At 41.1% G+C, this 22,206-nt stretch overlaps 2 protein-coding genes across 2 annotated transcripts in view; both read left to right on the top strand.

The window, feature by feature from the left end:
* Positions 1-382: 382 nt before the first annotated feature.
* On the top strand, positions 383-1,954 carry KCNA10 (potassium voltage-gated channel subfamily A member 10). Its single transcript, XM_042464197.1, has one exon. It carries the CDS (start codon positions 383-385, stop codon positions 1,952-1,954), a length of 1,572 nt encoding a protein of 523 aa, XP_042320131.1.
* A 13,699-nt stretch (positions 1,955-15,653) lies between these two features.
* ADGRE3 (adhesion G protein-coupled receptor E3) overlaps positions 15,654-22,206 on the top strand; it is a 41,340-nt gene continuing 34,787 nt past the window's right edge. Inside the window, exons 1-4 of the mRNA XM_042463947.1 lie at positions 15,654-15,690; positions 17,364-17,405; positions 18,195-18,290; positions 21,394-21,534. Coding sequence (XP_042319881.1) covers positions 15,660-15,690; positions 17,364-17,405; positions 18,195-18,290; positions 21,394-21,534 — 310 coding nt within the window. The 5' untranslated portion in view covers positions 15,654-15,659. The remainder of the gene's footprint in view (positions 15,691-17,363; positions 17,406-18,194; positions 18,291-21,393; positions 21,535-22,206) is intronic.

The raw sequence follows: 22,206 nt of genomic DNA, 5'->3' as shown, positions 1-22,206 counted from the left end.
CCAGAGAAAAGAGCAAAGACTGCCCATTTCTGGGAACAGTCCAAGACACTGCCCCCGTTAAAATCCTGTAACCTTGGGAGCCGTAAAATGTGGTTATTGCTGCTCTAATTATGAGTGCATGCAAAACACCTACCACCATCCTTCCATGGAGGGATCGTAGCAGCAGTACTAAGTAATAGCATTAAAGGCAATTAATTCTATTTGTTTAAAGAAGAGTTATTCTGATCTCAGATTTATTTTATTCTTTGCAAGCAAGCAATGCATAGATATAAATCCTCTCTGTGTCTCTGTCTGTTCACTTTCAGATCATCATAGCGTGGGAAAGACGCAAGCTGCTGGTATCTAACCTGGGGATTTATGCCACTAATCTGATTACCCCCATATGATGGACGTGTCCACTTGGAAGGAAATGGAAGTGGCACTGGTTAGTTTTGACAATACGGATGAGGTAGCGGAAGGTCCCTGTTTTTCAAACGACCTCAACGCTGCTGGCCAATCGCAAAAAGGGCATCCCAGCTGTTCCAGCCTTCTGTCCAACTGGAAAATTCTCATCAACAATGAGAGCACCAACAATGAGACCATATTCTCCAGATTGTCGGCAGAATTCTGTGACCACCTGGGGGCAGAGAATGTGGGCATGGATGAAGGTGACCAGAGAGTCATCATCAACATTGCCGGGCTGAGGTTTGAGACACAACTCAAGACTCTTAGTCAGTTTCCAGAGACTTTGCTTGGAGACCCTGAGAAGAGGATACATTACTTTGATTCAATGAGGAACGAGTACTTCTTTGACAGGAACAGGCCCAGTTTTGATGGGATATTGTATTACTATCAGTCTGGAGGAAAAATCCGGCGCCCAGCCAATGTTCCTATAGATGTCTTTGCTGATGAGATCACATTCTATGAACTGGGAGAAGAAGCCATGGACCAGTTCAGAGAAGATGAAGGCTTTATTAAGGACCCTGTCACCCTTTTGCCAACAAATGATTTTCACAGGCAGTTCTGGCTGCTATTTGAGTATCCTGAAAGCTCCAGTGCAGCCAGAGGTGTGGCTCTGGTCTCTGTCCTGGTTATTGTCATCTCTATTGTTATTTTCTGTGTGGAGACCTTACCTGAGTTCAGAGACGAGAGGGAGATTGGTGACTTGAAAGAAGAAGCCAACAATCTAACTGAAGCTGCTGTGGTCCCCAATACCTTTACAGACCCATTCTTTGTGATCGAAACTGCCTGCATCATCTGGTTCTCCTTTGAGTTATTTGTAAGATTCATTGTTTGCCCCAGCAAAGCTGAATTTTTCAAGAATATTATGAACATCATAGATATTGTATCCATCATTCCTTATTTTGTGACCTTGACCACTGAGCTGATTCAGCACAGTGAGCTAAATGGTCAACAGAACATGTCCTTGGCCATCCTCAGGATTATCCGTCTGGTCAGAGTCTTCCGTATCTTCAAGCTTTCTCGGCACTCAAAGGGGCTACAAATTTTGGGACAGACCCTCAAGGCCAGCATGAGGGAACTGGGTTTGCTTATCTTTTTCCTCTTTATTGGGGTCATACTGTTTTCTAGTGCCATCTATTTTGCAGAGGTGGATGAACCACAGTCACATTTCTCCAGCATACCTGATGGCTTCTGGTGGGCTGTGGTCACCATGACGACTGTTGGCTATGGAGACATGTGTCCTACCACCTTGGGGGGAAAGATAGTGGGGACTCTATGCGCTATTGCAGGGGTGCTCACCATTGCACTTCCTGTGCCAGTCATTGTCTCCAACTTTAACTACTTCTACCACAGGGAGACAGAGAATGAAGAGAGACAAATTTTGCCTAGGGAGGTAGAGAGAATACTAACCAGTGTGGTTACAGGGAATGGGAGTATGGACTCCCTGAACAATACCCATGAAAATTATTCTCCAAGACAAAATAAAAAAATATTGAGCAGTCACAGAAGCTAGAGGTCTTGAGGTGTCTGAGGGACTCTGGCTGACTGAGTGACTGATACACCATCCACAGCTACACTATCTAGCTCTCTCTCTCTCTCTCTCTTTTTTTTTTTTAAAAAGGAACTTCATTTTGGATTTTTAGTCTTTCATTTTTTGCTATCTGATTTCTTGTGGCTTTTCAAATAAACAGATTATTTCTTATCTCTCCTCCTTGATCTCCTGTCTCTTTTTGTAATCAAACTCTATTCTATTTTTTTATTTGCTTTTATCTGGTTTTTGGTTTGTTTCCATTTGTTTTCAGAAGTGAAAGTTTATCATCACTGTTTATTTTAAAATCTACTTTCTGGAAGCTGTTTCCCTTAATCCTAGATCTACACTTTGGGTGCCACCACAATGTAAATAGGTTTATGGCTGATTGCCTGCAAATTACACATTCAGGGGTGAGCTTTCTTTTAATTGCTGTAAGTCCATGGTGGACTAGCAGGAGGATGAGTTACTATTGTGCCAAATTGCAGCTGACAACTGCTATCCCTGCAGTTTATTGTGGTTCCTCTTCTGTAAAATAATTCCCCCTTGTGTTTCCTGCTGGCCTCCTAAAAGCTGGAAGATATCTTCATAGTAAGGGGCAGGCACTCTGTATGTGGTCAGAGGTATTCTCTATTTCACTGCTTTTTTCCAGGTCTCCGTGCTGAATCCTGCTATTTACACATAAGTGTTCTTGAAATTATCATGAAAATGTAATGATTTTTTTTTACTTTCTAAAAACTGGTAATTTCACCAAGAGAAGAATGTTCACACATTCTAAAGTAAGAAATAACATTTTGGGAATTCATAACATGTATCTAGAAACTTGAACTGCTAAGGTAGGTCTTACAGATGGCAGTGTGTTGCTGTTGTCGTTGCTGTATGCCTTCAAGTCGTTTTTGACTTATGGTGACCTTAAGGCAATTGTATCACAGGGTTTTCTTGATAAGATATGTTCAGGGGAGGTTTGGCATTGCTGTCCTCTGAAGCTGAGAGAGTGTGACTTGCCCAAGATCACCCAGTAGGTTTCTATGGTCAAGTGGGGATTTGAATCTTGGTCACTAGAGTTGTAGTTCAAGGCACAAAGTTTGATTTAGGCATGCTTGGGGGAGAATGTTGAAAACTGAAGGAGAAGTTAGTTGTCAGATTGTTTAAGTTCTACTGATTTCAAAAGTTCTATTCAAAGTAGGATCTACTCAAAGTATGTTGTGGTGGTTCTACTCTGTCTTATATCTTCAACTGGAATCATTGAGAAGGGTTGTAATTTGCAGCATCCACCCAAGTTCCCATGATGTTGCATGACATTAGGCCCTTTTTAATTGTGGTAAATTAATGATCCTTTACTGTCTTTTCAACTAGATTTCTTCTTCCATTTGAACTACAAGTGATTATTCGGCACCAATATCTCACCAATATCTCTGCTTATTCTGAGTTTTAAAAACAAGTAATCATAAGAGATACTTTTAAAATCAACTTGGGGTTTTTGCAATTAGGTTTAGAATATGCCCAAGTTTGTTCAAGACTTATTTGAGCCTTGCTCTGAATTTGCGACCATTGCCACATAATTGTTCCTTTGTCCCACCATTAAAACCTGAAATTGCTTCCTTGTTTTCACAGTTGATGTCATTATGAATTTCTCACACTATAAGAGAGTTCCCCCCCCCCCCCAGTATGCATGTTGTCTCCAAGATCAGGTTTGCTAATAAAGCATAAAGAGGAATTGTACATAAAACTAGTTAGCAGTCCTATGCATATTGGTGGCACATTGATTGGGAAGTAAGCCCAACTAAATTCAGTGGAACTTGCCTCTGTGTAGATATGCAGAGAAATGCAATGTGAATAAAATTAACAGAGCAGAACCAGCAGCAGTTATTTCCGGTGTGTGTGTGTGTGTGTATGTGTTAAATATAGCCAATTCTGTCAGCAGAGCATCCGTATGCATTTAAAAGGAAGGAAGGCAAGCAGAAAAGAAAAAATATTTCTAGTTTATTTTGAAAACATAATACTACAGTGTTTAAAGAGGAAATAACCTTTAAGATCTCGCTTGTATTTCTGTGCTGGATCAAACTCTTTCCCAGTATTTCCAGATGTACTCCGTCCTATCTCAGTTTACCTAATACTATTACTTATTTCCAGCCCCACTCTTCCTGATCTTCCTACTTTCATCTCTGCTGCTGTCTGTTGCCATCTGGCTCTCCATGTTTTCCCAACTCACTTGATCTTGCTTCTTCAACCAACAATTCAATACAGTGAACAACTGTGTTCTTTCCTATCTGTGGAGTAAGTCCCATTGTATTCAGTGAGAGCTTACTTCTGATTAGACAGGTACAAAATTGTTCTGTCAATTATCTGGAGACTATCTATCACCCTTTGCAATTCTGATGCTTGTTGCATTTCATTTCATTTTTCCCTCTCTTCTTAACTTAGTATTAATTTACATGAGCTTCCCATAAATTTGTCCCCCTTTCTTCACAGAACTGCAGGTGTGGGGCATTCAAGCCTTTTGCACAAAATGCCATCATTCACAGTTACCTGCACCACATTATGGAATGACTGTTACAGGTACAGATTCCCTTTCTTCCTTTGCAGCATTAAGATCAGGCATTACTCTCAAGCATCATTAGCATTTTTGTAATGAAAAATAAACAAAACAAAAGACATGGCCATAACTTACTTCTGGACCATTCACATTCATACTTGATATGCACAGTTTCCCCCTATTTCCTTATGAGGAGCAAAATATGCAGTAAAGTAAAATGGACACACATCACAGAAGGAGCAAGGAGTATGTCCCCTACAATGGACAAATGCACCCTCTGAAGGGATAAGAAGAATCCTTATTAGGGAAGGGGGGCATTTCAGAAGAAGAAGTATTTACTCCTCTTTGAAAAGATTTCCACACTTCTGCTCTTTCCTTCCTTTGCCTCCTCTCTTTGTCAATCTGCTTTGATGCAGTCCATTCTTACTCGGATCCTATTTTCATGTAACCACTGGGTCCCTGACAGTTTTGTACGTTCTGATTCTTGCCTACCCCTATGGAGCTGGTAGAGTACAGCTATGCTCATGCATAGGACAGAACTGCTTGAGCTGCTGAATGTTTAAAAGAACATGACCATGACCTGACTCTTGCCCTAGGGTGCAAAAATCTGCATGGTACAGCACTGCAGCTACACGTAAACCAGCCCATGATGGATTTTTAAATAACCACTAATAAGCCAAGTGTCTATGGTGCATACTGACCTTGGGAGAGGAGGTAAAAATGGAGAGAGCAGGAATATGGATTTCTCTGTAAAGGAGTGAACATACCTCTTATCCTGAAATATGAGCCTGGAAAACAGTAGGAGGCTGAAGCATGCAAACATAGCCCAATCTGCTATCAAAAATAGAAAGCATGTAGAGAGTTGTCGCTCCCAAGTCTTTCTCCTTTGAATGAAGGAACTGTGCTGTAACTGCTGGTTTGCCTCTTCAATATTTCTCTGCTGACTATAGCCAGAAAACCTCTTCTTCCCATATGATAACATTTTCCCCAGATCTCTGAGAATCTGTTTTTTTCTCCTTCTAGTTGCTATGACAACCATGAGAAGGTCAATTAGATAAGGACATGTTTCTAGGGATTAAATGTCAGATGTTAGCAGCTTGAGTTGATAGACAGACAGATTTGCCTCAATTTTTACAACTTTGCTATCCTGGTAACTGATTGTACTCATTAAAAAAGCCTTCTATAATTCAGCTTCCTTAATAACATATAACACTGTTTTATGTTTCTGGTCATTCAAACAATTTAACCCTCACCTATTTTTTTTTAAAAAGAATGTGTAACCAATGATTCTTAAAGGTTTTTTTTAAAAAAACAACAGCAAAAATCCACTCCTGACTAAATGCCAGGGTTTGACTGAAAGCAAATATACAAAGGTCAGACTAACACTGAAAGCTGAATGAATATCTTTGAAAGCAGGGGTTGCAAATGAAGGGCGGCCTTTACTATTTTAGGATCCTGAATTTAAGCTGCTCTGCTGATTATAGAATTATAGGAATAGACAAGGCCTGATCAAATCCCACCACCAGCCATAAAAACACTGTACATGTATGCTACAGACAGACAGAGGTTATGGTCCAGTTTGCCACACTAATCAATCCAGAGAATGGGGAGAATTAATCTTAGAATGTGTATCTAAGGGTCCAAGGTATGGGTGCAACTTCTGTTTCAGAAATAGCCCATGGGAGCAAAAAATAGCCCTGTCTCCAAATTCAAAGGTACAGTGAGAGATAGTATTTCTTACTTATCCCTACCCACACTCCAGATGGACTCAACATCAAGAGCTGAGTTTATGTTGCAATGTTTCCCAAAAGTTGGTCCTCCAGATGTTTTGGACTTCAGAACCCAGAATTCCTGATCCCTGGCCCAACTGGCTAGGGCTTCTAGGAGTTGCAATCCAAAACATCTGGAGAACCACAATTTGGGAAACACTGTAACCTCCTCCTCCCATATGATTAGGCAGACTGAAGCAACTGTCTAAGTTAATACATGCTGGGAGCAGCAGTGACAGTCCCCTATTTGTTTCTCTTGAACCTCTTTCTTTTCTTTTCCTTCTCTTTTCTTCTCTTCTGGAGGACAAAACTCTGTGTGTCATGCAGTCTGCCCTCCATCATCTGCTAAACTGGCCTGCTGCCTTAAGGTATGGCTGAGGACCCTATTCTGCTGCTAACTGTTGAAGTAAGTTTGAACTGCCAGCCCTAGCCAGTTTCTGTGCAATCCTAGCCAGTTTGCATGCAAAATATCTTGGGCAGTCCATGGGACTCCTGGGCCACCTTGCCTCTCTGCGATTGTATGTGTACATAGTCCACCAACAGCACACAGAAGAGAAAGCAGCATTTAATAAAAGCACTGCAAATCAAAACTAACTAATAGCGTTTCATAGACAGATTATCTGTGTGGGAGTGAAAAATAAGAAAGTAGACTAGGAGAAAGTTGGACTAAACAAGAAGGGCCTACACAGTCTTTCATCCCTGGGCTTGTTGACCTGCTTTCCAGGTGACAGTAGTGATGGTGGCCTCAGCCTCAGCCTGGAGAAAGATTTTGAAAATCAAGTGATGGGCGGGGAGCAAGATGGTCTCATACATCAAGTTGATGAACACTGTCTGCTTTGTTGCTGTCCTCAGATTTGCTCCCTCAGACGGGAAAAGATAGTCTGTCTCTTTTTCCAAGGTGACTCTTTGGCTGTTAGCTGTTCCTTAAGCCACACTTCACAAACGCCATAGGATTCTGGACTGAATGCAGGATGACTTCAACTCCTGAGTAGCGGATCCAGTCATGAACGTAAGATGGCACAATCTGGTATGCTATGGAATACTCATGTAATGTTTAGCAGTAGCAAAAAAAAAAAGTGATAGAATGAAACCTTGAAATATTTAATCTTTGTTGTCTTGGCCATTGCCCTATTGAATCTGACATTTTCTGTATCCTCTGGGGGAATATTAATGCTACCACCTGACCTGATTTCTGAATCAGCTGGCTTAGGCCTACAATGGGAGCTATAGAATCCAATGGAACAAAAGCAAAAAATACCTGTACTTTTTGGTGCTTGTTTAAATACACTTTTTAGTCACACATTTTGCAGTTTAGCCCCTGTACTGAAAACAGTTTAGAAAATCTGTTAACAATTGTTTTTAAGAGCTTGTATCTTTTAAAATTGTATTTTACAGTATTCTTTTATCGATTTGTTTTAATACTGTAATAGTTTAATTCTGTTTAAATACTCATTTTTGCATGTTTTTAATTGTATTTTTCTTCTATATTGTGAGCTGCTTTGAATCCTAATTTGGGAGGAAATGCAGGATATAAATATCATAACCATCATTATCCCCTACTACAGTTTTGTGGTATGGACTTGGTCACTGCATGCCACAACTAACCCTTTGCTTTGTTTTTGTTTATTAAAAGAAGCAGGATGAATTTGGAGAAGGTCCACATTTACTGAAGGAGGACAGAACTGACAGAATTGAGAACTTTAAGGCACCCCCCAACCCACACACAAACACACATAGATGCACCTATGTTGCTAAGAGATGTTTTTAGGATATATTATTGCCACAAAATATCAGCTGAATGATTTTTTTTAAAAAAATAGGAGGGGTAGAGGCTTGGGAGAATACTCTGGAGAGGCACATATTCCACCTCAGTTCTAGAGTAATACTTCTTAGTACTATCAGTTGAAAGGCCTTATACAGCTATTCTGTCTTTACTTCTTAACAGATTTTTTTATTGTAAGAAAAAAGACAGAAGACACAGTGGAAAAACATGGGGAGGGTTGCAAATGGAAGACAACATCTGGACCCCACCTATATTTCTGTGAATGAGGTAAATATACAATATTTAAGGACTGACATCAATGAAAGCTTTCTTCCCATTGCAAATAGCAGAAGCAGGTGTGTGTGTGTGTGTGTGTGTGTGTGTGTGTGTGTGTGTGTGTATCTCAAATCAGTACTATGGCAAGGATAAAGGGTTAAGCCCCTCAACCCACACCCTGCTCCTAATTTGACTTCATCTGACGGTTGAAGAAAAATACAATTTTCAAAGACAACAGGTGTAGTTTAGTCCTGGATTTTCTTTATACTAGGTGCCACATTTTTGGAAGACCCAAACCACAAAATGATCTCATCCTTAGATTTTGTTGTTGTTAACCTATGGATTTGACAGCCTTTTAGATTGCTTTTACACTTGATGCAGAACAAAATGGGGAAATTTAAAATGTGATTTTCTAACTACAGTATGCTGGTATCTGTCTCAGCACGCTACTATCTAATTCTACAGAATGTGCAGATTAGGCTTTGTTCAGGGATACAGAACGTCTTGCTTGTGGTAGGATAAAGTCTTTGGGGGCTCCCAACTGGCCTGCAAACTACCTCTGGCAATATTTATATGATATACGATAGCCCTGTTTAAATATTTGAAGGGGTGCCATATTGAGGATGGAGCAAGCTTGTTTTCTGCAGCTCCAGAGAATAGAACCAGAGCAATGGATTCAAACTACAGGAAAAGAGATTCCACCTCAACATTAGGAAGAATTTCCTGACAGAGCTTGGAGAGTGGTGGAGTCTCCTTCTTTGGAGGTCTTTAAACAGAGGCTGGAAGACCATCTGTCGGGGGCGCTTTGATTGTGTGTTCCTGCATAGCAGGAGGTTAGACTCAATGGCCCTTGAGGTCTCTTCCACCTCCATGATTCTATAGTTTCCATTTAGTGGATAAAGATAATTAAATGCCCTGCAAAGGATGTAGTTTTGCTTTGCAGACAGGAAAACAAGTTGAATAGGACTGAACTCTGCTTTAGAGTGGGAAGACTGCTCCTGCTTAAATGTATATGTAATGAAACAGTGCTTTGTATGCTTGGCTAGAAAATGCCCAAACTGGTAAAACTTCATCTTGCCCTATTAATACATACATAGAGATCAAAGGCATTTTGGGGGGAGTGCAAGGGGTGCAGACTGTAGTGGCATCACTAAGGAAGTGTAAGGGAGTGTGAGCCACAACAAATAACACCTGAAATGAGGAGTGATACCCAGTTGGCCCTCCTCCTACTGTGTGGTGTGTATTTGGTGCTGGTGCTGTTGCTGTTGCCTGCCCCTTCTCTGCTCTCCCAGCCAAGCTATCTAAGGCATTGGGGAAGGTGAGTGAGTGAGTGAGTGAGTGAGTGAGTGAGTGAGTGAGTGCCTCCCCCCTCCCCAGTGCCTTGGCTGGCTCATGGCTGGTCTACATGGATGGCTGTGCAGGGACTCAGAAGGCCATTCCCTCGCCCTTGCACCTGGTGACACCTAGGAATGCCAGTGTGGACTGCATTGGATGACACCTGAAAGGAGAGGTGGCTGACTTTTGGTGTGGAGTGTACTGCTGAACCTTTTCACAAGTGGACCAGGATCCTGGAGACTGACGCTCTTGGGAGGAACCTGGTCCACCTGCAGCAAGAAAGTCAGCTAGGATGCTATCACCATGCCACAGCAACTCCTGGAGGGCTTTCCTGTCACTAAATTGTGTCTGGACCGCTTTGGGACTTGCAAACAAGGTAGGTAAACTGAAACAACATGAGATACAGTCTCTTTAGGTGCCCCAGTCCATAAGCTGTCAGTGATATATAGTCCGGAGACTTTCTCTTGCAAAGTAATCTAATCTATTCTGGAGGGACCATTGGCCTGGTGGCTCTCAACCTAGGGATGACAGTATGAATTACCACACTGAGGTGACACCAACCCTAGTGGTCCCACTAGTAGAGATGCAAATTTAGAAATATATTTTAAAATTTCAATTGGAAATATAATACAATTTACCATAGAGCAAGGTTGTTGTGGCCTGATGACCTCTGTACTTGTTCACTCTGCTGTTTCTTACTATTTTGAGACTCTCAGTTCTTACTATCTTTGAACTGGTCTTGGCATGGAAAATAAAAACAGGCAACAACTTAACATAAAGAATGGTGCTCTGTAAAGTAGAGCACATAACCTCCATACTCCATACATTCCATCATTCACACATGTGGCCAAGCAGTATCAGAGAGTGATGAAAATGGCACAAGTCTTTACCATTCTTTCCTTTCATCTCACAATAGACATGGGAAACAAGAAAACATATTCTTAATAATACCACTTACCTTGTAGCAAGGCATTACAAACTAGCAAAATACACTATAGTAATGGAAATGATTATATGAATTTTGATTTGTTATTACATAGGCTTTGTCTGCACAGATCAAAAAGGGCACCTCCTGCCTCACCCTGTTCTGCCATGTTCCTGTTTGGATGACCAAAACTCCGGTGCTGGTGCAACCAGTCCTGACAGCAGATGGCACATTCCACAACAGAACCAGGATATGTTGCACTTAACATGGTTTTTAAAAACTTACGTGCTTTTTTATAGTTTGTTTCACTTGTAAAGGTTTCACTAGTGGACTTTTCCCCAGCTATTTTTGCTGGCATAGACTTTTCTCAGAAATCCACAGTGAAATTAAGCAGATCGGAAATCTTGCAGAAATACAAGCAAAATATGGGAGAGTGGTGTTGGAGATGAGAGCTGGTCTGTCACATTGGATGGGTTTTCTGGAAGTGGGGGTTAGTCGTATTACTCTGTTACAGCAAAAACTACTATGGTAGGATACAGACCGCCCCTTTGGGTCGGCCTGCACCCACCCCTTTCCCCAACAGATTGGGGCCTGAGCTGCCACAGCGGCAGCCCCAGAGGCCCTGATCCATCACTTTTCCAGGCCTCAGGGAAGCAGCAAAATGCCGCTTCCCCGCGGCCTGGAAAGGGTTGTCCTTTGGGCCTCATGCCCCAAGGACACCCTGACAGCGGCGGGGAAAGGGCGCGGCCATTTAAAGGACGTGCCAGCAATACGCACAGCGGAAGGAGCTCTGAAATGGAGCTCCTTTCGGTGCCACTGAAAGGGCTCCACAGGCACCCTACAGCTGCACCATGATGTGATGCCCACACTGCACTGTTTGGACGCAGCTCGTCCATCACATCAAAATGGCGGCACCCATGTAGATAGGTCGCTGCCATTTTGATGAACAGAGTACGTCCTATGGTTGCAGGGCGTTTATAAAGGCTGCCCCGAGGCAATCCTAGTATGTATCCAGGCCGGCACTTTGCGCCGGTCTGGATACTGCCAATATGTCTTGTGGCACTTATGACTAATGTGTTATCTGGGATAAAATAGAATATTTTCTAATTGTAATGTAGTCTAAACTATACAGTATTGCTGGTTGGTTGTACAAAATAAGGAAGGAAATCAGATAATTCTCCGGGTGTTGAGTCTTTAATACACACAAAGAGAGGGGAGTGTGTGTGTGTGTTCTTTATGTTAGACATCTTTTGTATATTACAGCTCATCAAACTTCCACTGTGTTCTTTATTATGAGATTTACCTCCCCAGAAGGCAGATTATCTATGCTTTCCAGTTATGCTGGATTGTCATCATCCCTGACTATTTGCCATGCTGGCTGGGACTACTGGGAGTTGCAGTCCCAAACATCTGGGCAACCTGAGGTTAGAGAAACCTGAACTAGGCTGATGTTAGTTTTTGTTAAGAGATAAATTTTGAGCATAAAATAGTGGGCTTTAAATGGTCAGATGTGTCAGAATTATTATACTACACATATCTGAACACTGTACGAGACAATATTTTACTAAGAGAATGTCTGCTCTATACCATAAGTTAAGACATTAAAATTTTAATAGTAATTTCTTCTTCAAAAAAATTCTGAGCCCTCTAGTTGTTCAGATTCCTGGCTACTTTGTTCCCACAAAGTTCCCAAGTGTCCTCACGCTGGCGTTATAGCAGTTAAGTAAACATGAAATAAAGTATAAATGTGTAGGTGGTGATGCCACCCCCATCAAAATATGTGGTATTTTTCAGAGTATAAAAGGACTGGTTCGTGTCCTAAAAAGTCTCCTTTAAGAAAAATGACATAACAGAAGAGGAAAAGGGAGGTTCTAACTCTTAATACAGTGCGCCCTTCTTTTACACGAGGGATCCGTTCCAGACCCCCCCCCCCCCACGTAAAATAAATTGCGTGTATGCTTGAGCCCCATTACAAATAATGGGGCTCGTGCTCACAGTGGTGTGGTGGCGTGGCAGCACACGTGCCACAAGCACACATTCCATTGTTTCTTCTGGCGCACAATGCTCCTTCCTCCGGCGCTGCTTTCAGCATATTTTTAAAACAGCATATAATGTGCCTGCATATAACATGGGCGCACTGTAACTATATTTATCTATAAATATCTATAACTTCCCGTTTCCTTAAAAATTGGGACTCAAGGCTACAGAGAGTAAGCATTAAGCTTCCAGTTTTTTAGACTCATTGAAATTTAGAGAGTCAGGAAAATGAAAAAGCTAATAAGTGGGTTTGTTAACATAGTACCTGTGAAATGTGGTGTGCATAGTGAATAAACAAGACAGTTATGGTAGTGCAAAACATGATTTCTGTCTCTCAGATTGCTTCCAGATGAAACTAAAAATTTATACTAGAAATGGACTTCCCTTGGCATGAAACTGGGGGCTCATTCATACTATAAAATTATAGCACTATTATTTCAAGACAACTGCCATGGTTTTGTCCTATGGAATTCTGGGATTAGCAGTGTGTTTGTCTATGTGCCTTCAAGTCACCTGTTGGTTTATGGTGAACCCATGAAATTCATTGGGTTTTCTTAGGCAAGGAATACCCAGAGGTGTTTTGCTAATTCCTTCCTCTGAAATATAGGCTATAGCACCTGAAAGTATATCACACAAGCCCCGTTCTCACTGCAATTGTGTTAGTAAGGGGAACTGCATTCCCTCCAGTACATCCATGTGATAGTAACATTGGGATCTCACACTCTCTTCCACATTCTTTCTTACTTTTCCCTAACCCCACCTTCCTTCCCTGTGACCTACCCAGTGTGCCTTTCAGGGTTTTTTTTTTGTTTTGTTTTGTTTTTATGCAATTCCGAAGCTAATGATTTTTTAAAAGTGAAATAAAATAGAGTTTTAAAAGGGGGGAAACCTGCCTGGGAATAGCAAGTTAGAGTGAGGACAAGGGGAGAGGAGGAGACATTGACATTACATGCCTGCCCAAGCCTGGAACTGCCACATGAAGAACTTATCAGACCACCTGGGGACTAATGGGTGTGCTGTAATCACGCTTGGATGGCAAGACAACAACGAGATGGAGATGGTGTCATGTGGTAAGTAAGCTAAAGGTGCTTTCACACTTGAAGAGTGGTTTAAAAGCCATGTGTGATAAAATACTGGTATTTGTTGGTGGTCTCCCATCGAGGTACTAACCAGGGCTGACCCTGCTTAACTTCCATGATCAGACAGGATCTGCTGCCTTTAGAGAGGGGCACTTAGAATTTTCAGGCAGAGAACTCTAGTGCCTCCTCAGACTACAAACCCCAGGATTACATAGGAGGAAGCCATAACAGTTAAAGGGGAATCATAGTGCTATAATTGTGTAGTGCTATAACTGGACCCCTGGACAGATGACATAATAAAATAAGTTGATACAATGCAAGATAAGGATAATAATAAAGGTATGAGGACCATGTGGACCCACTTTTGAAACAGAAAGCTCATAGTTCCAGTTGGCCAATCACAGACTGTAAAGATGAACTTTTTAGCACTTTGGTAGACGGGCTAATTCTCACACTAACCCAGTCTCAAATAATCCACTTTTAGTTAATCTTGGAAAATCACAAAATGCCAGTGACTTATACCTGTGTGAACCTAAGCTTTCAGAAAATAGAAGCTCCACCAAGTTCAGACATAACAATCAATTCCTCCAACTGTTAGTTTATTTTGTGTTGTGTCTTGTGGCCACTAGAGGCCATTGGAGTGTTTATCATTACATCAAAAATGTAAAGGCAAAATCTGGAGAAGGGGGGAAAAGTAAAATAAAAATAAAAATGCACAAATGGATTTTTGTGATAGAAAAGCAATGTCCCAACCCAGAAAGAAATACTGGAAGTTAGAAATGAATGAAGTTATTGTCTATTGTCATCATTCCACCTACCCTGCTTTGGGTACCAATAAAATCATTTAAATGAGGCAGGGGCTTGCACAAGTCAGGCCTTGATCTGCAAGGACTCTAGGTAAAGAGCGAATAGAAACTAGATGGATTAGCATATGTATCCTGCTCCCCACAGAGTCCCATAAGTAGATGATAGAGATTCATTTTTCTCTAATCATGGAAGTAGGGATAATCCAGTCAGGTTGACATGTCACAAAAATCCAGAACTCTGTTGAATCCCAGTTTCCTGGGGAGAAGCCAGTGCGCTGACTCCTGCTAGCAGATCACTCCCACAGCAAAGCAAACAATGGATTTTGGCCCATGGATTGCTTATCATTAGATACAATCACCTCAGGAGCTATCTATCTGGTCTATTTCATTCCCAGCAAGCCAAAGATACATAATAACTCAGGGCTTGTTTTGTAGCTACTGTACAAGAGAATCCAGAGACCTGGCTCAATGCTGGGTTTGCATTTATAGAGAGGGATGGAGGGAACATGCCCAGAAGTCTGTGGTTTGTTGGGCTATTAAACATTGCAAATTAGAGTGGTTGGGCAGTGGGGTGATTTAAAAAAAATCATACATGCAATTTCAGAGCAGTACACAGATGAAATATAAAAAAATTATTACCTTGTCTGAATGTACCATCAGTATTCAACTATCCTTCTTTCTCACATATGCAAACAAGGGGACATTTATACTTAATGTCATAGTAGAGAGAGGTATTGTTAGTTCCTTCATTGTAGAGTCTGTGCTTTGCATACAAAAGGGCATATGTTCAGCACCCAGCATGTACCTTGCATGAACGGTGTTCAGTATTTAGCATTTTGGTTAGTCTCTTAGTTAACAATGGTGGAATATATCAATTGTATGTGGCTTTGGAGAGTCACTTGCAGTTAGGATTGACAAGCTGTTCTGACTCAACATGTACATGTTATAGCCTTAACAAGTGAGGCCATAAGGATATATGCTAAACTGGAACACTACATTCTTCTGATGAATATTAATTCTCCCCTCCTTCTGATTTTAGGAAGTTTAGTGCAGGGCAATGGCATGTTCAAATAAGCTGCTCTTAGGACTTTTTAGTTCCTTCATGCTTTAACTCTGAGTCATCAGTGAGAAGTAAACTATTCATTTGCTCAGTGCAAACAAGACCATGAGGAGCACACTCAGCTGCCTTATTCTGGGTGAGTAGGAAATTTCCTAATAACATATGCAAGGTATAGCATAGAAATGTTTCCAGGCTCAAACAGGTATTTTCACTTAAAAGGATCAAGTGATGAGAAAGGCTTTTCTGTCAGTGTGGTGGAAATTCCTTGTTGAAATATAACAACTATAGAAAGATGGAGTCACCTTTGTCAGCCAGAGAGATGGTTTTTGAAATAAAGGCTTGGAGTTTAGGGAAAATTAGAGGAAAGGAATAGTGATTGCATCTTGACCTAGATGGAAGCTGGCACCAGTAAGAAAGACATAACATAAACTACTGAGGTAAGGATACATAGTTGACATTCAGAAGCAAGGTTAGGATGAATTCCACTGAATTCCTACAGGAGGGGTAAGGCGTGATGATGCAGTTTTAATGTATGCATGTATTTCTGTTCTGATTGTAAGAATTCTGTATGTTTAAATTGTAATTAGCCAATCAGGTGTATTGAAGAAGCTTCTTTGTCTTGAATAATATAAAAAGAGCCATTTTGTCTTGTTCGGGGTTCTCAGCTTTTTGGAACTTGAATTCCACCGAGTTCAATGTTTTCCTTTGTCGACAACTGGAAATAAACTTATGGATTTTCAATTACTAGGTCCTCTTGCTAATCCTATTGATCTGCCAATCCTAGAAATCTAAGTTTCCTGAAATTTCTGTTACAAGAGACTATGAAGAACCTGTCAGAAAGAGTAAACTATACAGAGGTAGAGGAGCAAAAAAACCAGACCCAGTTTCCTATATACTATTTAGGTATAAAAATGTAAGCAATCCACAGAAAACTCAGTCCCAGTTGTAGGGAGCCTTAACACCAACAACAAATTATGAAGGGCAGTGTAATTCTTTAAAACCACTTTAAATTCTGGTGCTGAAGATTAAGTAACATAATTATTTTAGCATTAGAATGTATTTCCTAATAGAACAAGTCCTTGCATCTCACATGAAAGAAAAATTTTGTGAACACTATGCCACACGTTGGTGTGGACAAAATAAAGATGCACCTGATGCATCATTCTGATTCCTCGAATGAAGCAGATCCTGGGATTACTTTTTCCAGACCCCCAGAGAAACACAGCAGACCAGAGTAGAAACTGTGATATTCATATAAACTAATTGTCAGTATAGGGGTTTGTTTTGTTTTTCATACCATCTGGTACTTCCTGTTTCCTCTAATATCTGTGGGAATGGAGGGTAGGGGGAAAGACTGCTGTGCACACATGAAACCACAATGACTTTCTAAAATGTAGATTATGGGAGCTTTCAGTCTATATCAAACCACCTATGGCAAAACAAGCACCTCTGATGATCATCTAACTGAAACCTCAGACACACCTTGTTTTCAATGGAAGTGGCAGGTGCTGGTGATTTGTAATTAGGGTTATAAATATTATGAATAATAAATGATAACTAAAGGAAGAGAGTGGCAGATCCAGGTCCATGTCAAAATGGTCAAAGAATCTTAGATGAAGTCTTTTTCAGCAAAAGGGTAGAATTCTCTAACATTTTGAAGACTGATGCATACATTTTTGTAAGGAAGAGCTTACTGCTTTTTTGTGTCTTTTTTGCTTAATTCTCAGCCCAGTCTGCCCTGCATTTTTTTTTAAATCTAATAAGGAGATTTATAACACAGCAATGTTTTCCTTTTGATCACTTTCTTAGGCCTTGGATTTGTAATTATCTACGCAGATGGAAAATTTACAGGTAGAAATCATTTCTTCTATAGGGGTTGGGGTGAGGGAGAGTTGTTATTATGTTTTTTTCAAATTGACTCCGACCTATGGCCACCCTATCATAGGGTTTTCTTGGCAAGATTTATTCAGAGCAGGGTTGCCAAACTTGCCATTGCCTTTCTATAAAGCTGAAAAAGTGTGACTTGCCTAGATTTCCATGACTAAACATGAATTTGAACTCTGGCTTCTGAGAGTCCAACACTCAAACCACTACAGCACATGGGCTCTGGGAAAGAGTTATTAAGTAAGTAATTGCTGATATGTGTTTTATCTCTGGCAGCTTGCTTTCTTTAAGGGAAAATGTGTTTTCTATTGCACCATCCCTCTTAAATATTCATCTAGGATCATTAACAGCTGGCATGTCTACACAGGCCAATTATGTTGGGAAATCCTTCCTACATGCCGAGAGACATTGATTGAGCACTCATGCAAACATGAGAAGCCATTCGTCTAACGGATTTGAAAGAAGAATTTCCTAGCTAGTTAGACATAAAAGTTAATCTGACTCTTCCTCTCAGGAAATTACAAAGTTAACTATTACGAAGTACACAAACCCAAAGGTTGAGGCACAGATGGTTAACCAGCCATGCCATGATTATCCAGCCATCCTGTATTTCTTACTTGTTTGTCTCTGTCTATAAAAAGAATGGACTTGCCCAGTTTGTTGTCAATTGTATTGGCCACAAGTGTCAATTGAGTTGACCGGGATCAATTAAATCATCCCATACCAGATGCCTGGTTTTGTCTGATTCCTCTACAGGTGGCACCCAAACAGGGACTTCCTCCCATCTTCACCCTACTTATCACACTTGGCGAAAGTTCCAGGTGCACCCTCGCATCCCTAAAAGGCATCCCAGTAAGTATTGGGCAGCTCCTTGTCCATGGCTCAGTGAAAGCATATGGAGAACTTTACAGAGGGCAGGGATCAGAATTAGTAAGTCTTGACTTATATTGCCTGGTCCAAGATATTAGTCATCAGTGCATAAGGAAGCTCAAAAGGATTGGGCCAAATAGGAGATATTAAGTAAGCTTAAAAGGTTGAGCAGGATAGAAAGAAAAATCCTAAAGTCAGAACCCTAGAGGTGTCTTGGCTTTGAACTCTTCCTCAACTGAAAGGTGGAGGGAACACCAAGAAGCCCCTAAAAGGTCTTTGCCAATTTGATTTGGAGCAAGTGGTTGTAACCCAGGCTCTTCAGTGGAAAACACCTTTAAGGTCCCCACCAATTCGGGCTAAAAATTAGGTCTAAACCCTGAGCCCATCACGTGGAAGCCTTAGGAGGCTTTACAACTTCATGACAGACTTGGAGGACATTCTTTCAAAGAAAGGAATATTAAGTTTTCTCAGCTTTTCTGCCCATCTATAGACACAGATAAGCTCCTAAAATTTCAAGGGCTTCCGCCAGTAAAATGGAGAGAGAGATTAGAGAGTTGGTAGCCCAAGCCAACCTCCTCAAGGAGGAAAATTCCATTTTGGCAGCCAGGATCCAAAAATTGGAAGCAACGTCCAATCAAGAACAAACCTTTTTCTCCATCACAGAAGCTCATGTGATGGCAGATTTGTTGGGATCCTTAAATCAGGAAACTAGCATCAAGTGGATGCTTTGGGCTGCAAACAGCTATCGATCCACCACAGGCTCATATCTGACAGAGTTGGCCAGGCTGTGCATGTCCCCCACAAACATGGAATCCCTAGAAGCAGCAGTAATGTTTCAGGACCTTTTGTCCCAAGATATGTACTCTTGGATGGGACACATCTTGAGCCTATTGTGGCCAAGAAAACTGGCTGAGGATTTAAACTATGCATAAAAACAAAACACAAATGAGGATCCAGAAACATACATGGCTATAAAAATGTTGCTTGTAAGAATAGCTCTCCCTTCCAAGGCTATGGATAAAGAGTTTATGGCCGAAATATTAACCTCACTATGAGCCATCTACATGATGCAGGACCAAATCCCAAATTCGAGTGCAGGCTGTCTTCACAAGAGAAGGACAGTTTCACACCAAATCTTTGATCGTGTTGAGAGGACACAACTTTTCAGCCTGATTTTTTGAATGCACTTGAATGTTGGATATGCTTCAGCCTAGTAGTTTTGATGTGGAATGGTGATACTAAAGAAGTTATGGGCAACTGTGGTAAGTCAAGGGGCCACATTCCATTCCCTGGGAAACTCTGTGGTCTGTGAAAACTTCTAAAAATGCCAAAAGCAAAAACAACCAGAAATGTCTGGAAGTTCCCCATTTGTTTAAATAAATGGTATTTTTAAATAGTAAATAGTGCAAGGTGCCCCTCCAACATATTTAAAAGGTTAATTGCTGCTTTTGGAAACTTCCAGAAGAGGAATACACTTTTTTATACTTTTTAAACAAGAAAAAAGGTAGTTGGAGGAATCTGGAGGGGCTGTTGGCCACGAAAACAGGCTCGAGGACTAATTGTGCCCATTCTTGTTTTGCATCATTAAAAAGAATTATCTTCCTGCAGAATGCTACTTAAGAAGGAAGCTGTTTTTGCATTAAATACACTTCACTTCAGCGCAATGAGATAGGCAGTGTGGTTGGGTTGGATGAGACCTTTCCATATAAGCATGACTATGTCTGCAGGCCTAGGCTGTAGTTTTATGTACAACTGCCCAGGAGGAAGAACCAAATATCTACTGAATAGAATGAGACTTTCTTCCCAGTAAATGAGCGTAGGATTAAGTGGTAGTAGCTGGTGCAGATATGTATCTTCCTTGTAATAATTTTACATGATGGAGTATGAGAAAAGACCTTGGGATCACATATATTTATCACTATATATTAGAAGCTATATGTGTAGCCCAGGTGTCTGGGCAAACAAATGGAGCGGAAATAGTGCAGAATAAAAAGAGAACAGAAATCAGAAGAAATGTATGTGTATTTGCATGCATGAATGCTCAGGAAAACATGAACATTTGTACATACAGTAGCATCTGTGCAGAACTCTAAGGCTCACCTCCCATCCCCATGTATTCCTGTATTTTAACAAGAATCTGAACCTCTCAGAATTCACTCACCAACAGGTCTATCAAAACCATAATCTATACTAAATCTTAGGGTGCATCCATACTGTAGACATAATGCAGTTTGATGACACTAAGTGCTATAGCTCCATCCTATGGCATCCTGGGATTTATAATTTTACAAGTTCTTTAGCCTTCTCTGCCAAAGCATGGTAGTGCCTCACAAAACTACAGATTCTAGGATTCTATAGGATGGTAGTTAAACTGGTGTTGAACTGCATGATTTCTACAGTGTAGATTCACCCTCAGAATCTTACTTACACAACAGAGTCAGCTAAACTACATTGACATTTGTGGCCACTGAAATGGTGTCCTTCATTTCCCAACAGTTTGCTATAGACAGTGTTCACCATTGCCAGTTTATCATAATAGATCCACTGGGGTTTGGTCCCAAGACACCCCATGGATACCAAAATCCATGGATGCTCAAGTCCCGTTAAATACAGTGGTGTAGAAAAATGGTGTCTCTTATAAAATGGCAAAATCAAGATTTGCTTTTTAGAACTGATTTTTCCCTATATTGTAGGTATTATTTTTAAGTGTGTTGTTATGATATGCGATAATGTTATAATAGAAAGAAGAGAATAGAAATTGTTGTTGTTAAAGAACTACAGACAGGCAAGTTAGAAGCCATTGTTCCCATCTTTTGTTTGCTAAAATTTTCCTTGTTTTTAGTAGTTTTACTTGAGGGCTCATTCACATTAGGGATAAACCCATTTTTTAACTGGATCATTTCAAATCGATGGAGTGATTCAAAACCAAAGCAGTGTTCACGCTGTATTTGCCATGCTTGAATCTGTCTGTGTTTGAGTTGTCCTAGAAAAAGCCCACACTCCCTGTCTTAGTAATGTGTCTGGATAGGAAAATAACAGGCACACAGGGCTCCTTTAACTAATGAGATTCTTGATCTGTTGACAGCCCTGTATAGAACAAGTGGTTCTAGGAAGTCTGATATGAAGGATACATTAATTCCGCCACTTGCTGAACCTGAATACCCTTTTGCGAAGATTACAGAACAACCGCCAGCTAAGAGACCATCTACTCAACAGTTAAGTACAGGTGAGTCAGGCTGGGTGTCTGTGAGGTTTATCACACTGAGATTTTTAGAACTTTTGCAGGTCATTTCCGATGTGACTGCGCTTCCAACAATGCGGATTCACGTCACAATGTGAATCTGTTATGAGATGTCATTCCTTTCTATGGGAGTTCCTTCCATGGCGCCTCCACAGTGATTCCAAAGTGACTCCTCATTTTTGATGAAATCCGAAAAAAAGTGAATTCTCAGAATTCGCATTCAAGCTCATTTCGATTTCACTTCGAATTGGTCTGGTGTGAAAAACCACTCCGATGTCACTCCCCTTGGCCCCCTGCATCCTACTCCATAATCCCCCTCCTCCTCCTTCACCCCATCTCGCCCCCTCTGCCACCCTGCCACCCATCCCATCATCCCTTGCCTTCTCCTGCATCCCGATACTGGCCCCAGTGACCCCCAGCAATATATCCCATCATCCCCTGCATCCCAATCCTGACCCCAGTGACCCCCAGTGACCTATCCCATCATCCCCTGACTTCTCCTGCATCCCAATCCTGGCCCCAGTGACCCCCAGTGGCCAATCCCATCATCCTCTGCCTTCTGCATCCCAATCCTGGCCCCAGCAACCCATCTCATCATCCCCTGCCTTCTCCTGCATCCCAATCCTGGCCCCAGCGACCCCCAGCAACCTATCCTAT

The sequence above is a fragment of the Sceloporus undulatus genome, chromosome 4, assembly GCF_019175285.1.
Source record: "Sceloporus undulatus isolate JIND9_A2432 ecotype Alabama chromosome 4, SceUnd_v1.1, whole genome shotgun sequence".
Taxonomy (NCBI): Eukaryota; Metazoa; Chordata; class Lepidosauria; order Squamata; family Phrynosomatidae; genus Sceloporus; species Sceloporus undulatus.
This window is presented reverse-complemented; position numbering and strand designations above follow the sequence as displayed.